This window comes from Amphiura filiformis, chromosome 1, assembly GCF_039555335.1.
Source record: "Amphiura filiformis chromosome 1, Afil_fr2py, whole genome shotgun sequence".
NCBI classification, from domain to species: Eukaryota; Metazoa; Echinodermata; class Ophiuroidea; order Amphilepidida; family Amphiuridae; genus Amphiura; species Amphiura filiformis.
In genome coordinates, this window is record NC_092628.1 from 99034788 (window position 1) to 99054862 (window position 20075).

Here is a 20075-nt window from a genome sequence, read left to right on the forward strand (position 1 = left end):
CTTGTCAAATTCATATTTAGAGAAAAGTCACGATGCTCACGTGTTCGTGGTAGTTTTTGATTGTTATTATGAATATAAAAATGATTGCATGGCTCTGCACAAGGTATATTTTTGTAAATATTTGGATTTGTTTACCTGCCGATCGTCTGTTGTCGCCGTGGGTTGAAAATACGGCAGAGAAAATTTGTCATAAAGTGCGTGCGAAATTGGCCTCAAATTTCACTATTTCCGCTAGTATTGTACTGAGATCTTATAATATTGTGTAAATAATTTTGTCAGGAAAACAATAAGGTATTACATACCGTCTACGAGTAAATATTGAGGACAACATTCAGGTTTTTCATGTGTTGTTTCAAAGAATTTTAGATTTGTCATTTTGAAACTTCCCGGCCATCAATCGTCAGAACGTAAACAAGTTTTTCCTAAAATTGTAAATTTCCTTAAAAACGACTTTTGTTGATCAAACTTGGGATTATTTGAGATGTAATTGTTTAAGAATGTAGAATTTTAAGATATTTTTGAGTATTTTAATGTTTTACATTGTCAAAAAGGGGGTCATCAGTTTGATTCCTGATTTAAAAACACTTTAGCAATTGTTCTAGTTATTAAATTGTTGATTTCGTCATGTTCAAATCTTTTCGAAAGTGAGCGCCTGACGCGGAGTGACTGCGCGATATCCATAGTAACGGAACTTACGCTTTGAACGCAGCCGCCAAAGGGTTCCATGAACGCGTTCAGGAAAGTATATAAAGGCCGTGCACGACGCAAATTAATCAGATTGCTTGGTGGACAATAGTCCACCCAAACCTTCACTCAGTTTGAAGGTAAGCACCGCCAACCAAAGCAAAAACGCCCTACTCTGGAGCTCAGATCGAGCTAGGGGCAGCTCGGCTACCACAATAGTGGCAACACCCGGGTGGTTATGCACTCCGGTGTTTTGGCCTAGCGCCTATGCCTATTGTGCAAGTGACTTGCCGCACACATGCACAAGTCCAATGGAAAGTTATGCACTGTATTTTGTGTGCATTCATTGTTGCATGGCAAGTTCGTATAAGTGTACAGACATGGATACTATACTCTGTAGTCGGCCTACTAGGCCTTGGCCTAGCCTATGACTATGTCATGTGATGGGAGATTCTGTTGATTAAATTGTATTTTTATGCTTCTCGATTATTCAAGCAGATAGTATGTACTGTTCGGCAACATTTATTGGTAATTTATTTGGATTTAAAAGAGAGAAATAAGGAAATATCGTCATGATCATCAACAGAGATTGTGTATTTACCAATGTTTTACTTGTATTTATGAAATGTGATATGTGATAAGACAAATATGAAAGCAAAATAACAATACAAGATATAACAAAAGAAGCAAATATAAAACAGAATTGTCAAGTCTCATTTTTACCTGTTAGCCTACTCCTTTCTTGCATCACTGATTCCACATATCTTGGGAAGGATTCTAGTCTTTGATACTACGCTACCACTCATATTTAGAAGGCTAGTCTTCTCCATCAGTCGTTTACAAAAATATTAGGGGCAAGCTCGGTCCCGTTACAATACTTTGTGACACACAAACAGCAGCGTCCAGACTGTTACCGTCTAATCTTTTTGTGTTAGCTTGTATAGCTCCTTGCCAAGGTCTGTAAGTACATCTCTATACTCCAAATCCTGGAATAAATTAAGGAAAATAATTTAAATGATAATAAATGTCCATAATTGAAAGCTGAATGAAAACTTAGGTAATAGCATCCTCAATGACCACTCTCTCCATACACTTGCGTGTAAGCCTGTTTCCACAAAATGCCCATAAATTAAAAACAAGCATTTTGTTTTTCATTAAAACATTGGATAGTGTCCAGAATGTATAGTTTATAACTTATGCAATTAATCTACATATAATTTGGATCTTATGTTGAATTTCGATATGTCAGACTCATCCATTATCAATGAAAACTGATGGTTCCAATCATTTTGATTCAGGTTGTAGTTCACTAATAAGTACCTTGTCCTTTCAATTATAAAATGTGTGCATTAAATTACAAAATGTCAATTAAAACAATGGTGAGATAATCTCTGAAAGCATTTCCAATCATTTTTTATAAACAAAATTGTGACGGTACAACTAAACAATGTCAGTTTAGATATTATTAATTCTTCTTGTAATTGTCTGCCAAGTTTCAACTCCGTATCTTAAAAGTAACTTAACTTATGAGCACAAGATGACAGGGGTGTCAAGTGTGGCTAACCATCAAAATATCGCACACAACAAAATTTGAACACAAGCACACAATTTGTTTTCACTTTTGTCTTCATTACTTTTTCTCTTGTTTTTTCATGGTTGTAGTTATTGCACAAAAGAAATTAAATAGGCGGTAACAAATAAAGGAAGATGTTTCTTCCTGCATTAATACTGAAAAAGACAACTGATCAATGAAACTGAATTGGTTCCAAACTTGAACATCCTTCATGTTATTCCTAAAACCTTTTAGTTGAACCATGAAATGGTATCAGTCTACATTAGTGTATCTTACTTACTTACAGACTGACTAACCTTTTGGTCTGAAATGGACATATCTTTAAATGCCACGAAGGTATGAACACCCGAGTGATGTCAAATGAAAGAGGAAGGAGTAAAGAATATAATAAAAATATTTCCTAACATCAGAGGTCATCCAAGGGGTCACAGGGGTCAAGAAAAGGTAATTTTAACCAAAAATGCTCCAATTGAGCTGAAATGTATATGCAATGATCCTTATGACATTCTAAACATGTTAAAAATTCATTTAAGGGCATTCAGGGGTCAATAAAGGGGTCATAAATGGGTGATATAATTACATGTACCACAATATACTGCCAAAGCCCCATGGTTCAGCTATGGTGCGGTAACCGCTCTATTTTTACCTTGTAATTGATTTTGGGTACTCCTTGGAATCCATGCATTACACCATACCAGCATCCAGCCATCACACCTGTAGAGTCATTGTCACCACCGTGTATCATGCCCCGATGACATAACTCTTCCCATGAATCACTGGCTCCAAGGAAGGCATCATAACTTGATGTCAATTAATAAAACAGAAAAAAACAAACCAACATTATATTTACTGATAGGTACATACATCATCATTATAGAGTAGAATGGTTAAGTCAAAATGTTAAGCACAGCTGTTGGCCTTTTGTTTTGATTTTGAGACTTTTTTGTACAACTGCTTACCAAAGTTTAGCCTTTTCCCCTTTTCAGTATTTTAAGCATGGAAGGTTGTAAGCAGGTATGGATACCAACAGCTGAAATGGGTATGCATTTTGTTATGATCCTGCAAAACCTTTAAATTCATTAAATGTTAGCACAAAAATAGTACCTTTCATTTAGAACTTCTTTGAAGTAGTTTCATAATTGATATGATAATTGGCATGTTAGCACATACACAATAACACTTACAACTCAGTTGTAATAATCTAGGGAAGGCTTAGATACTTACGCAATCATTGGTGCATCATGTCCACTTGCCCCACCCCATCCACTAAAACTAACAGACTTGTAGAAAGCATCTCTTTCTTTGATGCCATATGGCTCAGGAAATGTTGGGTCAGACTGACCATCTGTTAGGCCTCTATTCTGTAAATATGCAGTCCACTGCTCTGTAAAATATGACCTTGAGGATACAAAAACACAAGTTTTACTTGAAATTATTACTTATAGTTATATGTTCATGTGTATGTCACCAATAAACAAATGCCTATATACATTACAAAATGAAGCATCTGAGAGGCCGGTGACTGGAATGTAAGGAAGGCTCTTCCATTGCTATATATTAATGTAACAGTTTGTGATTCAAGCTGCCATGGCATTCAAACAAATTATGTTCTCAAGTCAAGCCCCCGGGGGGGGGGGGGGTACTCAAGTTTGGTTTTGGTAGGGACATGCCGCTGAGATTTTGGAAGTAGACCCATAAATATACCAATTTTTCAAGAAATTTGGACCCATTGATATACCAAAAGTCAAATTTTTCGGCCGAATTTACCCAAAATTGTCTTAGTTTTTACAAATTTTCCCAAAATTTTGGGAAAATTTTAAAATTTTGGCTAGATTAAGGAAAAATTGGGCTGTTTTCGAAAAAATTGAGAAAATTTTGAAAAAGGACCCATTCATATACCAAATTAGGCTTTGAAACAGGGGCCATTGATATACCAGAAGGCTGAAAATGCTACCCATGTTTTATGCACGTCCCGTATGGTCATTTGTACTGAGTACCCCCGGGTCAAGCCTGATGGCACACACCATGGAACAACAATAATATGACAGAAAGCTGAGGAAAGCCATTGTAATTTGAAGATATCACTTGACTTCTCAAGCAAGTAAGCATGCATGGACCACAGCATTTGTGGCTTATATCATCATTTTCCCTGTGTGTTGCTTTTGATTTTTTGTTTTATTTTTGTTAAAAATAAGAAGGTAAACCATGCACTCACCAGTTCAGTTTGTTCTCAGCTACTTCTCTCCCTGCCTCTTTAATATAGTTCAGTGCTTTTGGTAGAGTGTCCATCAGGCCAACACCCCATTCTCTGACTATTAAAGGGCAAAAAAAAACCCAGCAAAAGAAATATCAACTAGATGGCACATCTTTGTTTGTGCAAATACAAATGTCTATGCCTGAGCTGCGAGTGATTCCCCTGCTAAATAGGGCACCAAACCTTAGTGACCACCAGGTTTTAAGCCCTTTCATTTGATATAAGTCTCATCCCCATATCAGTAAAACAAAGAAGCGCTTCTTTGTTTTACTGATATGGGGATGAAAATTGGTGACCATGTAGGAATCTCTTTTTTTAAGGAGTGACTTTTATAAATTCAATTTAACACTTACTAGGTTTATCTTGCACTGCATATGAAGTAAATAGTGCTGAAGCTAAACTTCCAAGGTACCCAGTGGGACAGTTATGTGTCATTCTACCACTCTCTACAGCTACTGTCATGAGATCTTTCAGCTGCTCTGGTTTAGGATAGCGTAGGCCTATACACATGGCTCTCATTGCAGCTCCACAACCAACACCTCTGTGCAGGGGCGGCGCCAGGGTATTTTGATAGGGGGGGCAAAATTTTGTTGAATTTGTTATGCGGCGCGACAAGCGCTCTCCCGTCAGCGCTTCTTGCGACGCAGAAAAATCAGAGGGGGACGTGCCCCCTCAGAATTTAGAAAATTTTCAAAATGAAAGCACAAATGAAGCCATTTGATGCACCATTTTCACCCTTTTAGGGTTATTTATTTATTTTCCAACCGGATATTTTTATGGATTTCATTCACGGGCCCGACTTTCAGCCCGCTGGTTTTAGGCATGGACCTACTCAATTAGTAAATCCAGCACCTTTTGGCAACAAAATAATTTCATGGTACAAATAAAAGTCGCACAAGCGCAAAAAAAAATTGGCACTTTTAGGCTAAAATGGCCAAATATGAGGTTACTTTGGTCAGAAACCCACATACAGGCGTCAACATTGGGGGATGATTTTATGGACCATCTACCCTATCAAAATATTGGGGGATTTATACCGCACACCCCGGTCGGATCTCGCCTCTGGTTGCAACGCGGTGTATGTTAAGTCAGTTGCATTGTAGGCTATATGATATGCCGGGTTTTTTTTTATAAATTGGCACGATAAAATAATATGAATAGGGGGTGTCTTGAGGTTGAAAATATTTCAACTTGAAAGCCGTAATCAGGAGCGTGGGTGGGAGGTAGTCGCCCCTATGATCACTAAAAGCCAAAAGGTCCACTTTGTGAGCGGGCGTGTGCAGCTTAAAAAACCCAGTTTTTTAATGCTTTTCCAGTCAGAAAAGGACAAAATTTGCCCATTCATGAGCGTAGCGAGCTTAAAAAATTAGGTTTGTTATGCTTTCTTGGTCAAAATTTTAGGAAAAGGTCCAAAACAGGTCCGTGACTTTTTCAAAATCATATTAATTGTTGCATGCCACATCAGACTTGCATGAGTTGCCGCGCCAGGATAGCAACGTTTGCACAGGATTTTTCCAAAGTAGTTCGGAGAAGGCAAGAGAGGCCATGTGACTTATGGGGGAAATTTGCCAAAATGGGCCAAAAATATAAGAACCAACAACTTTAAAACTGTGTTGGTGCGTGATGTAGGTCAGCATTCCACAAGGGTCAAGATGTCCGAAGGGGAGTTTCCTCCTTCTAACCATGGCCAGGAGCTGCCAGGGAGGGAATGGCTCCTTTTCTTCTTCTCCTCCTCTCTTTTTCTCCCTCCCTTTTTCTCTCCTTCTCTCTTTCTTTTTCCTTCCTTTTACCTTTTTTTTTATATTTTTGGGGGGGGGCAATTGCCCCCCCTGTGGCGCCGCCCATGCCTCTGTGGAACAAGATCATTATATTGTTGTACAGTTATAAATGCATGATATGTGACTTATGTTTCCTTTTTTACTTTTTGATTATGGAAATACATGCAAATTTAAGAGCTTTTAAGTTGACTGAAATATGTCCGCATTTTGCAACTAAAACCCAATGTAATTGTTTGGTATACAAGGAGAGGAATAAGCTATGTAAAACTATAGAACAATTTAAACATATTGACCAAAAGTAAGTTATAATGTGCATCTCCCTTTGGTATGGTTTTGGCCTTTTATTGTTCTAATTTAAACCCATTTAGTGTTAAAATTGCAAATTTCTCTACACATTTGTCCTGGTAAAGTCTGTTTAGTAGTGGATCAGCGGGACAATTAGGAAATTTTGCCCCTGTGGCTTGGAGCCCCGGTACACTCCTGGTACCTGAATGTGCCAGGATTTGAACCCCAGACCTTCAGAAGACAAGTCCAATACTCTACTAACTGAGCTGCACAGGCTGTCCATATACAAGGTTCATTTTTCAATGGATTTTGACTTAACTTGATCTCAACATAATCTTTCAGATTAGTGCAAATATTGAACAGAAACATAGGGATCCACTTTCACAAGTCAGATATATCAGTCTTTGCTTTAGATCAGTTATGGCTTTTGGGCATCATGTGAACATACCTGGCATTAAAGGGTACCATGTATCCTTTTGGATCACTCAGCTTAAACCTGCCAATATTTGGCATTGTTGTTGTTCCTATAATGATATGAAAATATAGTTTAACAAAAATTATTTTCATCTAAAGAGTAAAGACCCGCATATTTTGAAGGATAAGAGCCAGAAGTAGATTGATTCGTCACTTCAAGGATATTTGGATTTGATTCACCATTTAATCAAGAGCTTGGTCTTGGTTGGCCATGCATGGTACGTACCAGAGCTTATGTTAAATAATTATATCAAAGAGAATAGGAGAATTGTTGTTATTTGCTGGGATTACTGATTTTTGTTGCTGGGATTACTGATTTTTGTTCCAGAAAGAATGAAATTTAAAACACAAAACATCAACTTTGGATATAGCAAGTCCTGGTTCTTAGATTTCTACCCCTCCCCCTGTCTACTTGTTACATGTGGGTGACTTGTGATCAGATTGACATCCCCATCCCCCACTATATCCCTTCAAAGATTTTAGTATCAGTATAAGCTCATATTTTGCTTGCAATGCCTGAAAAAATAGGCCTGAAATATATTTTTCTTACAATGATCATGAACAAAACAATGGCAGAATGATGGTGTGTCAAGCCAAGTCAAGTCTACTACTAATTCCAGAATAATAGGTACGGTCCACATAACTATATTTTGTTATTAAAAATTGTTTGAACTACTGACCAGGTCTATCAGAGAAGTTGACAAAGAGCTGCACAGATGAGAGAGACGATGTGTTAAAAACTATGTGTGTATTAAACAGGCAAATATGGTCAGAATGATCCTTTTTACATAGGTATCTTGTTCAACATCTCTTGACCGCAAGGAAGGTGATCTCTTTCAGTATGAAATTTAAAAAAAGATTAGTGCAAACAAATGCATGCAAAATGTTAGATTTTTTGTATGCATAGATTGACACCAATTTGATGAAAATCTTGCAAGCATATTCCAATCACAAAATATCTATGTTTCTGAGCCCTAACTAAATGTGACCACCCCTCTCTCCCAATATAACTTGAGGCTGGTGGGTTAATGTGCCTGGCCATTTCATGTGCTATAACACAGATAAAGATAGTAAAGGAGAAAATATGAAGGTTTATCAAATGACATAATTTAATCCCTATATTTACCTGGAGATCTGCCATCCATATCCAGCGATCCTTCCCTGTATTTGTGCGCGAACTCCATATATAATGTATCACCGATTGGTTTATTGGTACATAAAGCTACGAAAGAAAAGACAATGACTGAACATAAAGAATATTTGCAGCATGAAATTTTGATTTTGGAAAGAGAATTTCCTACCGCAATAATTAATCCACATCCCTTTGGTACAGATAATATGCAGCTCCTGTAGTAAACTTAGTTGTGAAACGCAGGTTCAACTTTTTCAAAATATTATTGTAATATTAGTATTATTTATATGGGCATACATGATTTTATCTTGAGGACCAGGTATCTTTATAGTAAAGACATGCCCACGCTTTGAAAAAAAATATTGGGCTATGGCAGACTTGTGCGTTCAGGTCAATTTAAATATGGTCCTTTTCACTCAAAAGGTTTCCATATGCCCCAATTCCCATCAAGAAGGCAGACATGAACATACATTGGAATTCCCAGATCAATAATATTTTGACAATTTAGGCCCTACTCTGATCTCCCAAGTCTGAAAAGTAGGATTCCCTAGCCTAGTAGTACAAAATGTACACCTACAAAGACTAAACATTCTTGCATTTCATTTTTCAATCAGGAAAATAAATCCCACATCAAAATTTGCTTTAGAAATCTTCCAATAAACTCACCTTTGGCTGTTGCTATGTGCAGCACTGTGTCATCACTCACTGGCCAATCCATTACTAAAAAGGAAAACAAATATTATTATCATTACCTGTATTAAGGCCTGTAGCTGTTAATGTGACACTCTCCGTCGAGTTTTTCGATAAATTCATTAATTTCTCAAAAAGTAAAAATAGCAGTTTAACAAATAATAGTTCAAATGAAAGCCATTATTGGGGCATAATTATCGTATCATTAAAATAGGTCTGACACCAATTAAAACATGTGTTTTGATGTCCCAAGTTCATAGTAAAATATGCTCACGCTCTTTTTTACAGATGGCCTGGAATTTCATATTTCGGTTGCAGCGATTGTCCAAAAATAGGTGGTATGCTTATGAAAAGCGTTTCCGCTTGGAATGTAGATAGTTATTGTTGCTATTACTGTTCGCGATTTTAATTTATGCATTCTTTAGCCGACAATTTTCAATGCAATTTACACACTCAAAATGTCGCTCGCGTAAATACTGATATTTTAAACAGTATCCGTTTTTTAAACGAAACTACTGTCCACATTAGTTCCCAAGACTTTGATGAAAACATAGATACCAAATCAGACTGCATGTGACGAACAGATTTTAAACTAGAATTGAAAGAACCAGCGTATGCCCTATGAAAATGCTGTTTCGTAATAAATCGCGTTGTGATAAAAAGAGGGAATTTTAGACATCCTTTTGGCTGTTTTTTATACCAAGGAAATGCGTGACCTACCCCAAACTTCTCATGTAGCCTTGACTTAATGTCCGTGACTGTTTGATATTATTGAATTTAGACGATTTGAACTATTTACTTACATTTAACCCGATGTTTGGCCAGAGAATGTTGTATTATATTCCAAAGATGGCGACAGCTACAGACTCACTTTAAACTAGTAAAAAGGACACGTTTCTGCTCAGATGTTTCAGAGTTTGAGACCATATATTCACGATTTTCCTATTACAATTCAAACCTATGACAAATTTGGCTGGTTTGCGATATGCGATTTTTCATCCTGATGTGGTAGTGATGTCAGTACAGTGAGCATTTAATTGGGCACAGCCAAATAATTACTAGCGTTCGCCAAAGCGCTGGTGTACACATGCACACGCTTAATCGCCACATAGATGCGTGAGCGAAACAGCTGCTTCAACGCGTCTACATTGACTCCCCCATCAAGCCGAACAATGGTAGGCCTACATGTATGACTATAAAACCTCAAACACGCCCCTCGATAAAGGTTGGCAAATGAAGGAGGCGGCAGTTTAGCTTAATATGCGAGTGCAAGCGCCGCCCTAACCGTGGAAGGTTTCCGCATACCGAATATAGGTTTATATCATGGCCTCTAGGCCTCATGGTTTATTTTTCGAAAAGAAAGCATAATCAATTGAGAAGGGAATGGATATTGCCATAATAATATCAAAGTTAATACTTGTCGTCCATAACAAGAAGGAATGCATCACGATTGTATAATATCCAGCTTTGGTATTTCATTTGATTACACTAAACATATGAAGCTTTATCTTTACTAGATTTATGCACTGAACATTTGCAGACCAGGCCTTCTACATGTAGTGAGCACCACATTAGATTGTGTTTACAAGAAATATTTATAAAATAAATAAATAACATGAATCCATATAAGATTTATATAGTGCACCAGAGGATACAAAGCGCTGTAATTTCGCTGCTACTAGTGAATTATCAGAATCAGATATCATCAACTATGCCGATTGTAGCCGATTAGATTGTAACATCCACTTATTATCTCAGCAGTTCCCCAAAGTCCATTGGATGAAGAAAGATGTGAGTGGTATGAATTAATAAGTGTCGCCTCCTAGAAATATCTTAGATCACCAGCTTGGATGATAAAATATTATCTAGAAACAGGCATCTGTTTTTCAAGGTCTCCCTTTCATCTATTGACCTTAAAGAAAGGATTAAAATTATTGAATAGAGTCCATGACCTGGCGCAACGCATTATTAATGAGTAGCTATTAGGGACAGTCATGATGTTATGGTTGAGCGAGCAACGTATGACCACTACACAGGTCAATGGCCTGATTGCGATCTGGCGGGTTTTTAAAAGCACAGTCCCTGAACTACGGTGTACCATGAGGGACATGCAAACTTAAAATAATTTTTCACAAACTCAAATATTTTTTTTTCATACAAACTTGAAATATTTTTTTGCAAACTTTCGACTTTCACGAGAGAGCAAGACTCCCAGCGAGACTCAGGCTATCGAGATTGAGTCTATCTTGGCGATGCGATATGATTTTTTAAAAAAGAAGGGTCTTAGACCGCTCGCCACACGACTTGTTGGTATCCATCTTGAATTTTTTTTACATATAATCGTAACCTCAACATAGGCTTACCACGTGGCAAGCAAAGGCAGAAAACGTACCATATTTTGGAATTTTATTTGCTTAAAAACATTAATGTGTATTAATAGCGCCCAATTGTTGTTAAGGAGGCTGTGTACTCTCAGACATGCATGTAGTAAAAGTGCAATAACTTTGTAATTATTCGCACAAGACATATAAAAGTATACATTTGTATGAAGGCAAGACATCAATAAATCTTAATATAAATACAGATTTGGGGTAAAAACAACAATTCTGAAGAAAATCACAAAAAAGTGAGTTTTTGGCAATATTTGTTACGAACAAAAAAAAAAAAAACACTCTTTCCAAAATATTTTATTTTGTTTATAGCTCAACTTGAGGCTCCATTCCAAAAGCGGTTTTTTTATATTTTTTTATATCAATTGGCCTTATATTTTGAGATATTGACCATATAAGACATCAAATTGAACTTTTTAAAATTCACAAACGCCTATTTGCACAAAATGATGCCTAAAATCGGAAATAGACCAAAATATAAAAAAAAATGAGAAAACCGTTTCTTGAGTCAATCGTGCTTTTTACGATGATCATATTGGCTTACCTATAGATGCTGTATTTATTGAGTTATCGTGTACCTAAATCGTCATTTTACCGAGAAAATGAACATTGAAATAATGGCCGTTGAAGTTTAAAGTGGTCACATTTTGCACTTTCATCGAATTTCACAGGGGAATAGGGCAGTTTTCGTTTGTGTACCTTATATTACGTGAACATCGGGTAAATCCACAGCCCCTTGAGCGAAATCCATTCATAACTTGATATTTAAATCGGGGAAAGAACTTGAAAAAACCCACATTTTATCAGCTAAAAGCGGAGCCATTTGACCACTAGGTTTTTGTGAAATCAGTGCTTCCGTGGTGTTTCCATAAGATGCGCGGCGCATGCAGATAAGCGTCGCGGATGCGTAGCGTATTTGTGCGTTAACAAATTGCGCGATACGCATACGCGATGCGTTGTTGGCGCGCGTGTACCCTGCTGGTTCAACAAAGATTTTCTTTCCTTTTCAATTTCAAACACGAGTGGAATAGTGAAATAAAATCCTTAAAATATTGCAGTTGGAGTTTACAAATCTGGATTTTCATTCCTTTTATTTATAAAAAACATAACAAAGTGCAAACATAAAAAACACTCAATTTTATGAAAAGAAACAATGTCTAGAGTACACAGCCGCGTTAAGAGGCGCACCATTTGATTTTCAAAAGGGCATGGGAGATATTTGAAAAAAAACTTAGCCCACTAGTGAGACGAAAAAACAACTTCGCCCACTAGTGAGATGGAAATTTTTGTTGCCTCACTGGTGAGTAAAACAAATTTCTCCCACCCAACTTTGTATAAAGGTATACATTATAATTGAAAAATAAATAAATAAATAAAAAAGGCGGTGAAAATAAATCCTCCCTTTGGAGGCGATAAAAAATACAAAAAAAATTCTGCCTGACCCAAACTCCCATGCACCCTGAGAATCTAATGGTGCGTCCCCTGCGTGATCTAAATACAGAAATCCGACAATAAATGGGCCTCTACATGCACAATAAATTATATTAAAGTTTGCAACAACAAAAATTAAAGTTTGTAATAATTATTCGAGTTTGTAAAAAATCATTTGAGTTTGTAAAAATTATGAAAGTTTGCAAAAATTATTTTAAGTTAGCATGTTCCTCATGGTACACCGTACTGAACATAACATATCCGTGGGCATATGACCGAAATTGCCTAGCAATTGACGTCTCATGTCAACGCAGTCTATAGTGTGATTAGAACATTATTGTCTGGTGATCATTATAGTATGATCAGTACGAAAAATCCAGATTTTCAAAAATTAAAAGAACCACTTTTTAGCGGGAATTTTCGTAAGTTACACAGCTGAAGTTATGAAAGGGTTGAAAGACTACAATATTATGGCATAAACAAGAATATGTTCGATTGGTCTTTATTCCTATAGGCTGAACCCTTAATGAACAAGAGAAAACATTATTAAAGGTCCCCTTTTCAAGAAGATCAGTGTAGGGTTGGTTTTTTCACATTAAGTTGGTCAATGTTTTATTTGGAACTGTAAGAATTTGCTCGGTGATGGTAACACATGATATCATGAAAAGAAGCCAAAATTTCCCCCAAATGGAAATATCAAAACTTTGTTTATATTGCCATTTAGTTCCAACTAAAGGATTGGGTGCATCTAATTTAGAAAAATATGATATTTTTTAAATCTAAAAACAAATAGCATGAATAGTGAGTAGGCCTATGTTTCTGGAATCAGTAGTAGTTACTCACATTTAACATGAAGCTTCTGGATCCCTCCTAGCTGCTTCAGATCCTCATGAATATCCTCTCCATTATGGTTGAACTCCCATCTACCTCCTTTGAATCCCATTGCATCACCCACACCACTGAGAACCATTGCTGTAATGTAGCGTTCATCCATGACTTGGATTAGGTGATGTACAAGTAGGCCTACCTAGCTGTAAAATAAATGTGTGAAACTATTACATTAATTGCATGCTCACAGCTTGTTTACAAAGTGATGATGTGAAAATAAGCAGCTGTTTTACAAACACCCCCCCCCACACACACACAGCTCATTATTTTAGATATATTTTAAGAGTACCAACTCAGAAAGCGCACATTGCTATCCTTCCCATTCCAAATTTGGTAGCCTTATTGTGCAATAAGAAAAAAAGGGGGATACAACTTCTCAAGGGGGATACAACTTCTCAAGGGGGATACAACTTCTCACAGGGGGAAGCTGCCCCCCCCCCACTGCCCCCTTGGCTATACTGCTTGGCTATACTGCTGTTAACTACTGCATTAATTACAACTACCTGGAGTTTGTTTGTGGATTGTAAATTCATCTGCAATATTGACATTGTTTTGCTGGTAATAACCGTTCAAGTCTATAGTCATGAAGATGTAGGTCAAGTCAATTCTTTCATATGTCCAGTCATGGCAATTTCATTAGATTTTTAGAATTTAGTCCAGTTGAGTTACATTTGTTTTATTGAATTACTAGTCAAACTACATTGCAGTGTGGGATGTCTGGGGTGGGTGGGGTGTGTGTATAAACTGTAAATACATGGCATATTACACTTTTTTCTGAATAATCAATTATTGACAGATGTCACAAAAAGTGGACCAAAATAACGCAATGTAATGAGTAGGATATAATTGCTTTGGTGGATATATATCAAGGGGCAAGACTTTTCACAGGGGGAAGCTGCCCCCCCCTTTGGCTATGACACTGCTGGCAACATGAATTTCTCCTCTTTTGTTCAGTGAATCTGTATTGAAATTAACTAGCCATTTATCAATTTTCTCTATACAAAGCAATGCAGACAACATTTCTACTGTTCGATACAAAATTTCCCACACACAGTTAGGCCTATGTAATGAAATTGTTAGTTTCCCGTCACCTGCCCTAATAACTTTTTCAATTTGACCAAAACTTTACATATTTTCCATTATTTTCATATAAAAGTCAACATTATCATTATTGTCAAAACCAATTTGAAGAAAACTTACTTGTTTTTCTTGCTGACAGTTTTGTCAGTGAGCCACTGACTTTATCAAAGCTTGGTGTGGTTGTGATGACTGGTGGGAAGTTATATCACTTCAGTAGCAATGCTAGTCTTGCTAGCATTATTCTATTACTTCCTTTTAAAATATCAATGATCTCATCTTACTTCCGCAGTTCAAAACGCTTCATTAAAGTATAGGAAATAACGATTATTACTCTAAAAGGGTATAGGCCTAATTTGTAAATCAACCTCAAAAATGCCCTATCCCTAGCATTGCTACTAATTATATTGGTACAAATTGAACAATGCCCCTGACATTGAGGTAGTCAATTGTATAGCAATATTCTATTCATAATTAATCGTTCAATCACCCATTAGATATATAGGAATTATTTGGGGGTTTCCACTTCTTCTTCAAACCAATGACCTTTCTCATCTGATTTACACAGTTCAAAGCACTTCATTCATAAGATACAAGAAATAATGACTGACTACTCTTATAGGGTACATGTACTGTATCAACCCCCATCATGTCCTATTCATAGTATTGTTGGAAATTGAACAATGCACTGACATTGAGATTGTCATGTGTACTATAGTATTTCTGTTCAATCAGCCATTATATTTGGGAATTATATGGGACTTTCCGCTGCAATTTTGCCATACACTATATTTTTAAACACTCAACAATTTAGGAGGATGGGATGGGGTTCCTATTGGTAGCTGTTGGTACATTGCAACTTTAAACATGCAATAAATATTGAATATTTTTTTAGTTCAAAATTATCTCAAATTGTTCATCACACATAACAATTCAAATAAAGATAAATTCCACACATATAGGATTCCTAAGGTTACACTGGAAAAAAAGGCCAAAGACCATTAAACTCCTATGCCTATTGACCATAACATTTAGCAATGTTACCTTACAAAGAAGCACCCTAGATGTGTAAAACCTATCCTATTATGAATCATGATGTTATGAGGAACAGTTTGAGACCATTGTGATACAAATCTGAGCAATTGTTCAAATTTGACCCATGAAGGTAAAAACTTGACCTTTTTGCTGATAACTCAAAAATGGAACATCACAGATAGGTCAAACTATACTTTTCCTAAATCCATATTACCTTATATTTTTGTGTATCTGAATGATCTTTGCAACCTCTAGATCTGTTCTATTGTTTCCAGAAGTTGGTCCAAAATTGTTCAAAAATTGATGGCTAGAATATATGCCAAATAGCTAAAGGGAATTTTATATTCGTGATCATTGTTTGTTACCATGTATGTACACAAATACAAATCAACTGCAAGCAAATCACACACGTAGCATCATTATCTGGTAAAACATATATGTCCATAATATAATCATTTATTTTCTATTTTATACAGATAATAATTAAAATACCCAAGTTATTACACTTGCAATTGTGATTTTGGACATGAACAGCCACATCAAAATGCAACATAATTATGATCCACCTAGTTTGCAGATAAATGTTATAAATGGTCATACACCTATAAATTGTGGTCATTTCAATATGATCCAATGTTACATTCTGAAGAAGTATATTTATCAACACTGATGGGTACCAATCATTTTGATACAATCTGAATGAAGAGAGGCACAATTCTCTCAATAAAATCAATTTGGTTCATATTCCAAACATATGACTGGAAAGTATGACTGGAAATTTGAACAATTAATTTATTTGGTCGCTGCTACAAGCACTCAACAGTAAATAAAGACAAAGCACTCAACTCAGCAGTACTACTACTCCCTATTCCAGAAAAATACAGAACTAATTTTTTGGGATTAAAAAAATATAATCCTGTTTTGCCAAATGAGTAGTATCTTCATTGTGTCAAATAAACTTCACCAAGTTTAAGGAGGATAACCCTTCATCTCAGCCTCTCAGGACACCACAAATGTAGGTAGCACTTTTTCTTTTACTTGTCTAGAAAAAAAACCCATTTTGCTGTGAAGTGGCCAAAAAATAAGAAGAATTTGCACATTTTCTGCTGAGAGAAATAGTACAGCTGCTAAGCTGAATCACTGTGCACTTTGTGATATAAGCATGAGAGTATCCACACATGAAAGCTCATAAAGTAAATGGTCCAAAGTTTATTTAGATGTGGAGGCATTTCAGATTTGACCCCTATTGTTTAGCTTTAATTGTTTTTTTTGTCATGCATCTAACGTCTCATATAACACGGGTGACATCATTAATTTAAGTAAAACAACAAAGCCAAAAAGAATGATGTCGCCCGTGTTATATGAGATGATAGATGCATGACAGCGGTTAAAAACAAAACAATAAATGCGCTAAAAACAATACCTTTATTCTCTAAATACACCATTCCCTCACTCATACATGCATTGTCCCATTCAACCATCAAACTCAAAAGCTGTTAATATTTGGATAAATTCTTTTGGTGAAGCAACTTTAGTATTTAAATAAAAAGTACATGTACATTCTGTCTAGCAAATTATAAGTATGGTATGGATTTACAAATTACAAGTTCAGTGTGGATTTATTACGCACTGTTGTAGACATACATTTCCCCTGGTTCACATAGTATACAGCATTCTTTCTATGAGCCGTAGGCCCTACAATATGCATTGTTAATGTATTTAAATAAAAAGTAGCAGTTCCTAATATCAAATGGCAGAGTTCATCCACTTGCAGGGTAAAGTGATTCTTGCTCCTGAATGATAAAAGTTGAATTTACACTGGATCACTTAGCAATAGCGATGTATCGCTACAGAAAATTTATGTGCAAAAATTGCTCTTGAAAAGCTATGCATCGCTTGCCGTTTTTACAATCATACTAATTGCCAACAACAAGGCTGTTGGACTTGCTGAAAGGTGTTTGCAAATGACATCCAATGTTGTTGATATTAATTGTTTTAAATTAATTAATTTTTATAGTTTGATGTACAGTACATCGATTTGCAAAATAACAGGCAGTGATTATTCAAGGCAGCTCATGTGACAAGCAACAGTGTTAAGCCTGATCCTGACTCCACTTCGCAGCGCAATGCGATGCTCCGATGCTTTTCAAACAGCGCAGCATCGCGCGATGAAATTAAAATGTATATTTTAATTTCATCGCGCGATGTTGCGATGTTTTAAAAGCATGTGGGGTCTGCATCTCCTTTTAAGGTCTTTCTACCGACCTTGATTTTCCAGCAGCCTATCAGAAGCGTGCATGGCTGCGATATCGCAGCACGATGCGAAAAAGTTGAACATTGTTCAACTCCATCGCTTACAGAAATTTCCACCGCGCGATGAGAATTTTCACCGCTGAGCTCGTAAAAACCTGGCTCAGATTACAGTTTTTATAGCATCGCCACATCGCATCGCGCTGCGATGTGGAGTCAGGACCGGGCTTTAGGAGGTTGAAAATTTATTTAACACCCATGAGATCATTATTATCGATTGATTGGTTTGATGCTCGGAAAAGGCAAGTTTGTTATGAGTAGGAATTGATTTTCTGCAATAGCAATTGAGTGTAAATTCAGTCTTGTCAGCTGCACATTATTTATTTGGTATAAATTGACAAAATATATACATATATTTTGTCATGTACCTCTATACATGCATTTACCAGTATGTTGTCATTGAGTCTATGTATTAAAGGCTAGTAGTGTATAATTGAATTCATGATCCCAAATTACATACTTCACAATTTCATTTAGATAACATCATATAAAAATATATTCAATAATGCAGAAATAACCAAGTTGATAGTAACTGATAGAAGGTACAGATTCAAAAGTTGCACCCCTATTGGTTTGTGGACATGACAATAATGTTATTCAACATGCTCAATTACAGCGAGTGCCATGGACAATAAGTGAAAACCCATGACATGCATGATGTGTGCAAACCAATAAAACCAATAGTGGTGCAACTTTTGAATTTGAACCTTCCATCAGTTTTAGTTTTGTACCTTATTTCTGCACCATTTGCTGTCACTGATATCTCAAATTAAAGAAAACATTTGTGACACAGTGCAGGTATATGAGGCACATAGAGAGAAATGTCAAACCTGAGATGTTTATATTATATTGTTATCTGCATTACAGTTAACAAACATTTTCATAACAAAATCAACATCATAAAGCATTCCTTTCAAAAATAATGAATGATTGAAAATCATGTTGTCGGACACTGTTGAGTGCAAGTTATCAATAAAAGTATTTAAAGTTCTTATTGGTTTAAGAAATCAATGAAAAACACCTCTGGCTTGACACATTAATGACAACTAGCGGGACACCCGCGCTACGCGCGGGTCCCCGCTAGGTGAGTAGGCCTAAATGGGAGCGTTCACTAAAACGGGAGGAATTACTGAACAGGTAGAATCATTGAAAAGGTAAATTTCATTTATCTGAGTCTGACCCTCGTTAAGCCTAAGTTTCCATGTTAGCTTCTTTCTTTCTTTAGTTTCTTCTACATGGGCCAATTTTGTTCCATTTTTTAAAAACATTTTGCTGCTAAGCTTGCAAATGTCCGTTAGCATGTTTTTTATTTACTCAATCCAGTTCCCATTATTTTCTAAATCTGTCCTTTCTTACATTTCCCTGTTGACTTCATTTTTTATTTGCTGCTTAGCTTGTGATTTCCCGTTTTCATGTTATTTATTTAGTTCTGTCCTCAGTTTAATAGCTTTTTTTATTTAAATCATCTAATTTTATTAGATTTTATTATTCTTTCCTTCTTTAGCCTATTTTATTCCCGTTTTCATTTTCTTACTGTGACTATAACTATAGGCTAACCCACATACTCGTAGGCCTACCTGTTTGTCCTCATTTTGTTTTCTTTTTTAATTACAGTAGGCCTACCTCTTCATGTTGTTTGTACTTTTTAACACACATCTTTTCCCCGTATTTATTACGCCTACGGTCGGTCGTTCACCGTATTATCATTCATTGCGCGACTTCTCGTCGTTTACGCGCGCGACATGGCGTAGTGTTGCGTTACCGCCGCTATCGCTGCGCTTACGCGAGCGGTTTAGCATTAGATACGCCCGTACGACGCGCACGGGTTAGCTTGACAACTGACTCCCTTTTTTGTTTACCCAGCATAGCAACGTACCACATTTTCACTGATTTTGAGGCCAATTCTTGACCGTTTTCAACCAAATAAAGTTTAAACACGTTCCCGTATATTCATCGATCTCCCGTATGAATTTGGCGACATTTGGATCGAAACTGACGGAGCCTTTATAGGCATACATAGATACATAGATAGATAGATAGATAGATACAACATTTCCCTATTTATAGTAAGATA

The 20075-nt window shown here is 36.4% G+C and overlaps 1 protein-coding gene across 1 annotated transcript; it reads right to left on the reverse strand.

The window, feature by feature from the left end:
• Positions 1-1558: 1558 nt before the first annotated feature.
• Positions 1559-15512, reverse strand: LOC140159723 (ADP-ribosylhydrolase ARH1-like). Its single transcript, XM_072183207.1, has 10 exons — positions 14780-15512; positions 13535-13722; positions 8847-8900; positions 8175-8270; positions 7023-7098; positions 4865-5052; positions 4473-4569; positions 3482-3655; positions 2904-3057; positions 1559-1670 (listed from the first exon to the last, which is right to left on the reverse strand). Exons 2-10 carry the CDS (start codon positions 13683-13685, stop codon positions 1602-1604), a joined length of 1059 nt encoding a protein of 352 aa, XP_072039308.1. The 5' UTR covers positions 13686-13722; positions 14780-15512; the 3' UTR covers positions 1559-1601.
• Between the last annotated feature and the right edge of the window lie 4563 nt (positions 15513-20075).

Bases quoted from the DNA above. Each gene is read 5' to 3' on its own strand.
- LOC140159723 (XM_072183207.1), bottom strand. From the start codon at position 13,685: ATGGATGAACGCTACATTACAGCAATGGTTCTCAGTGGTGTGGGTGAT. The intron at 8,901-13,534 runs GTGAGTAACTAC...TTTCCTTTTTAG, and splicing joins CCAGAAGCTTCATGTTAAAT to TAATGGATTGGCCAGTGAGT. The intron at 8,271-8,846 runs GTGAGTTTATTG...TTTCTTTCGTAG, and splicing joins GCACATAGCAACAGCCAAAG to CTTTATGTACCAATAAACCA.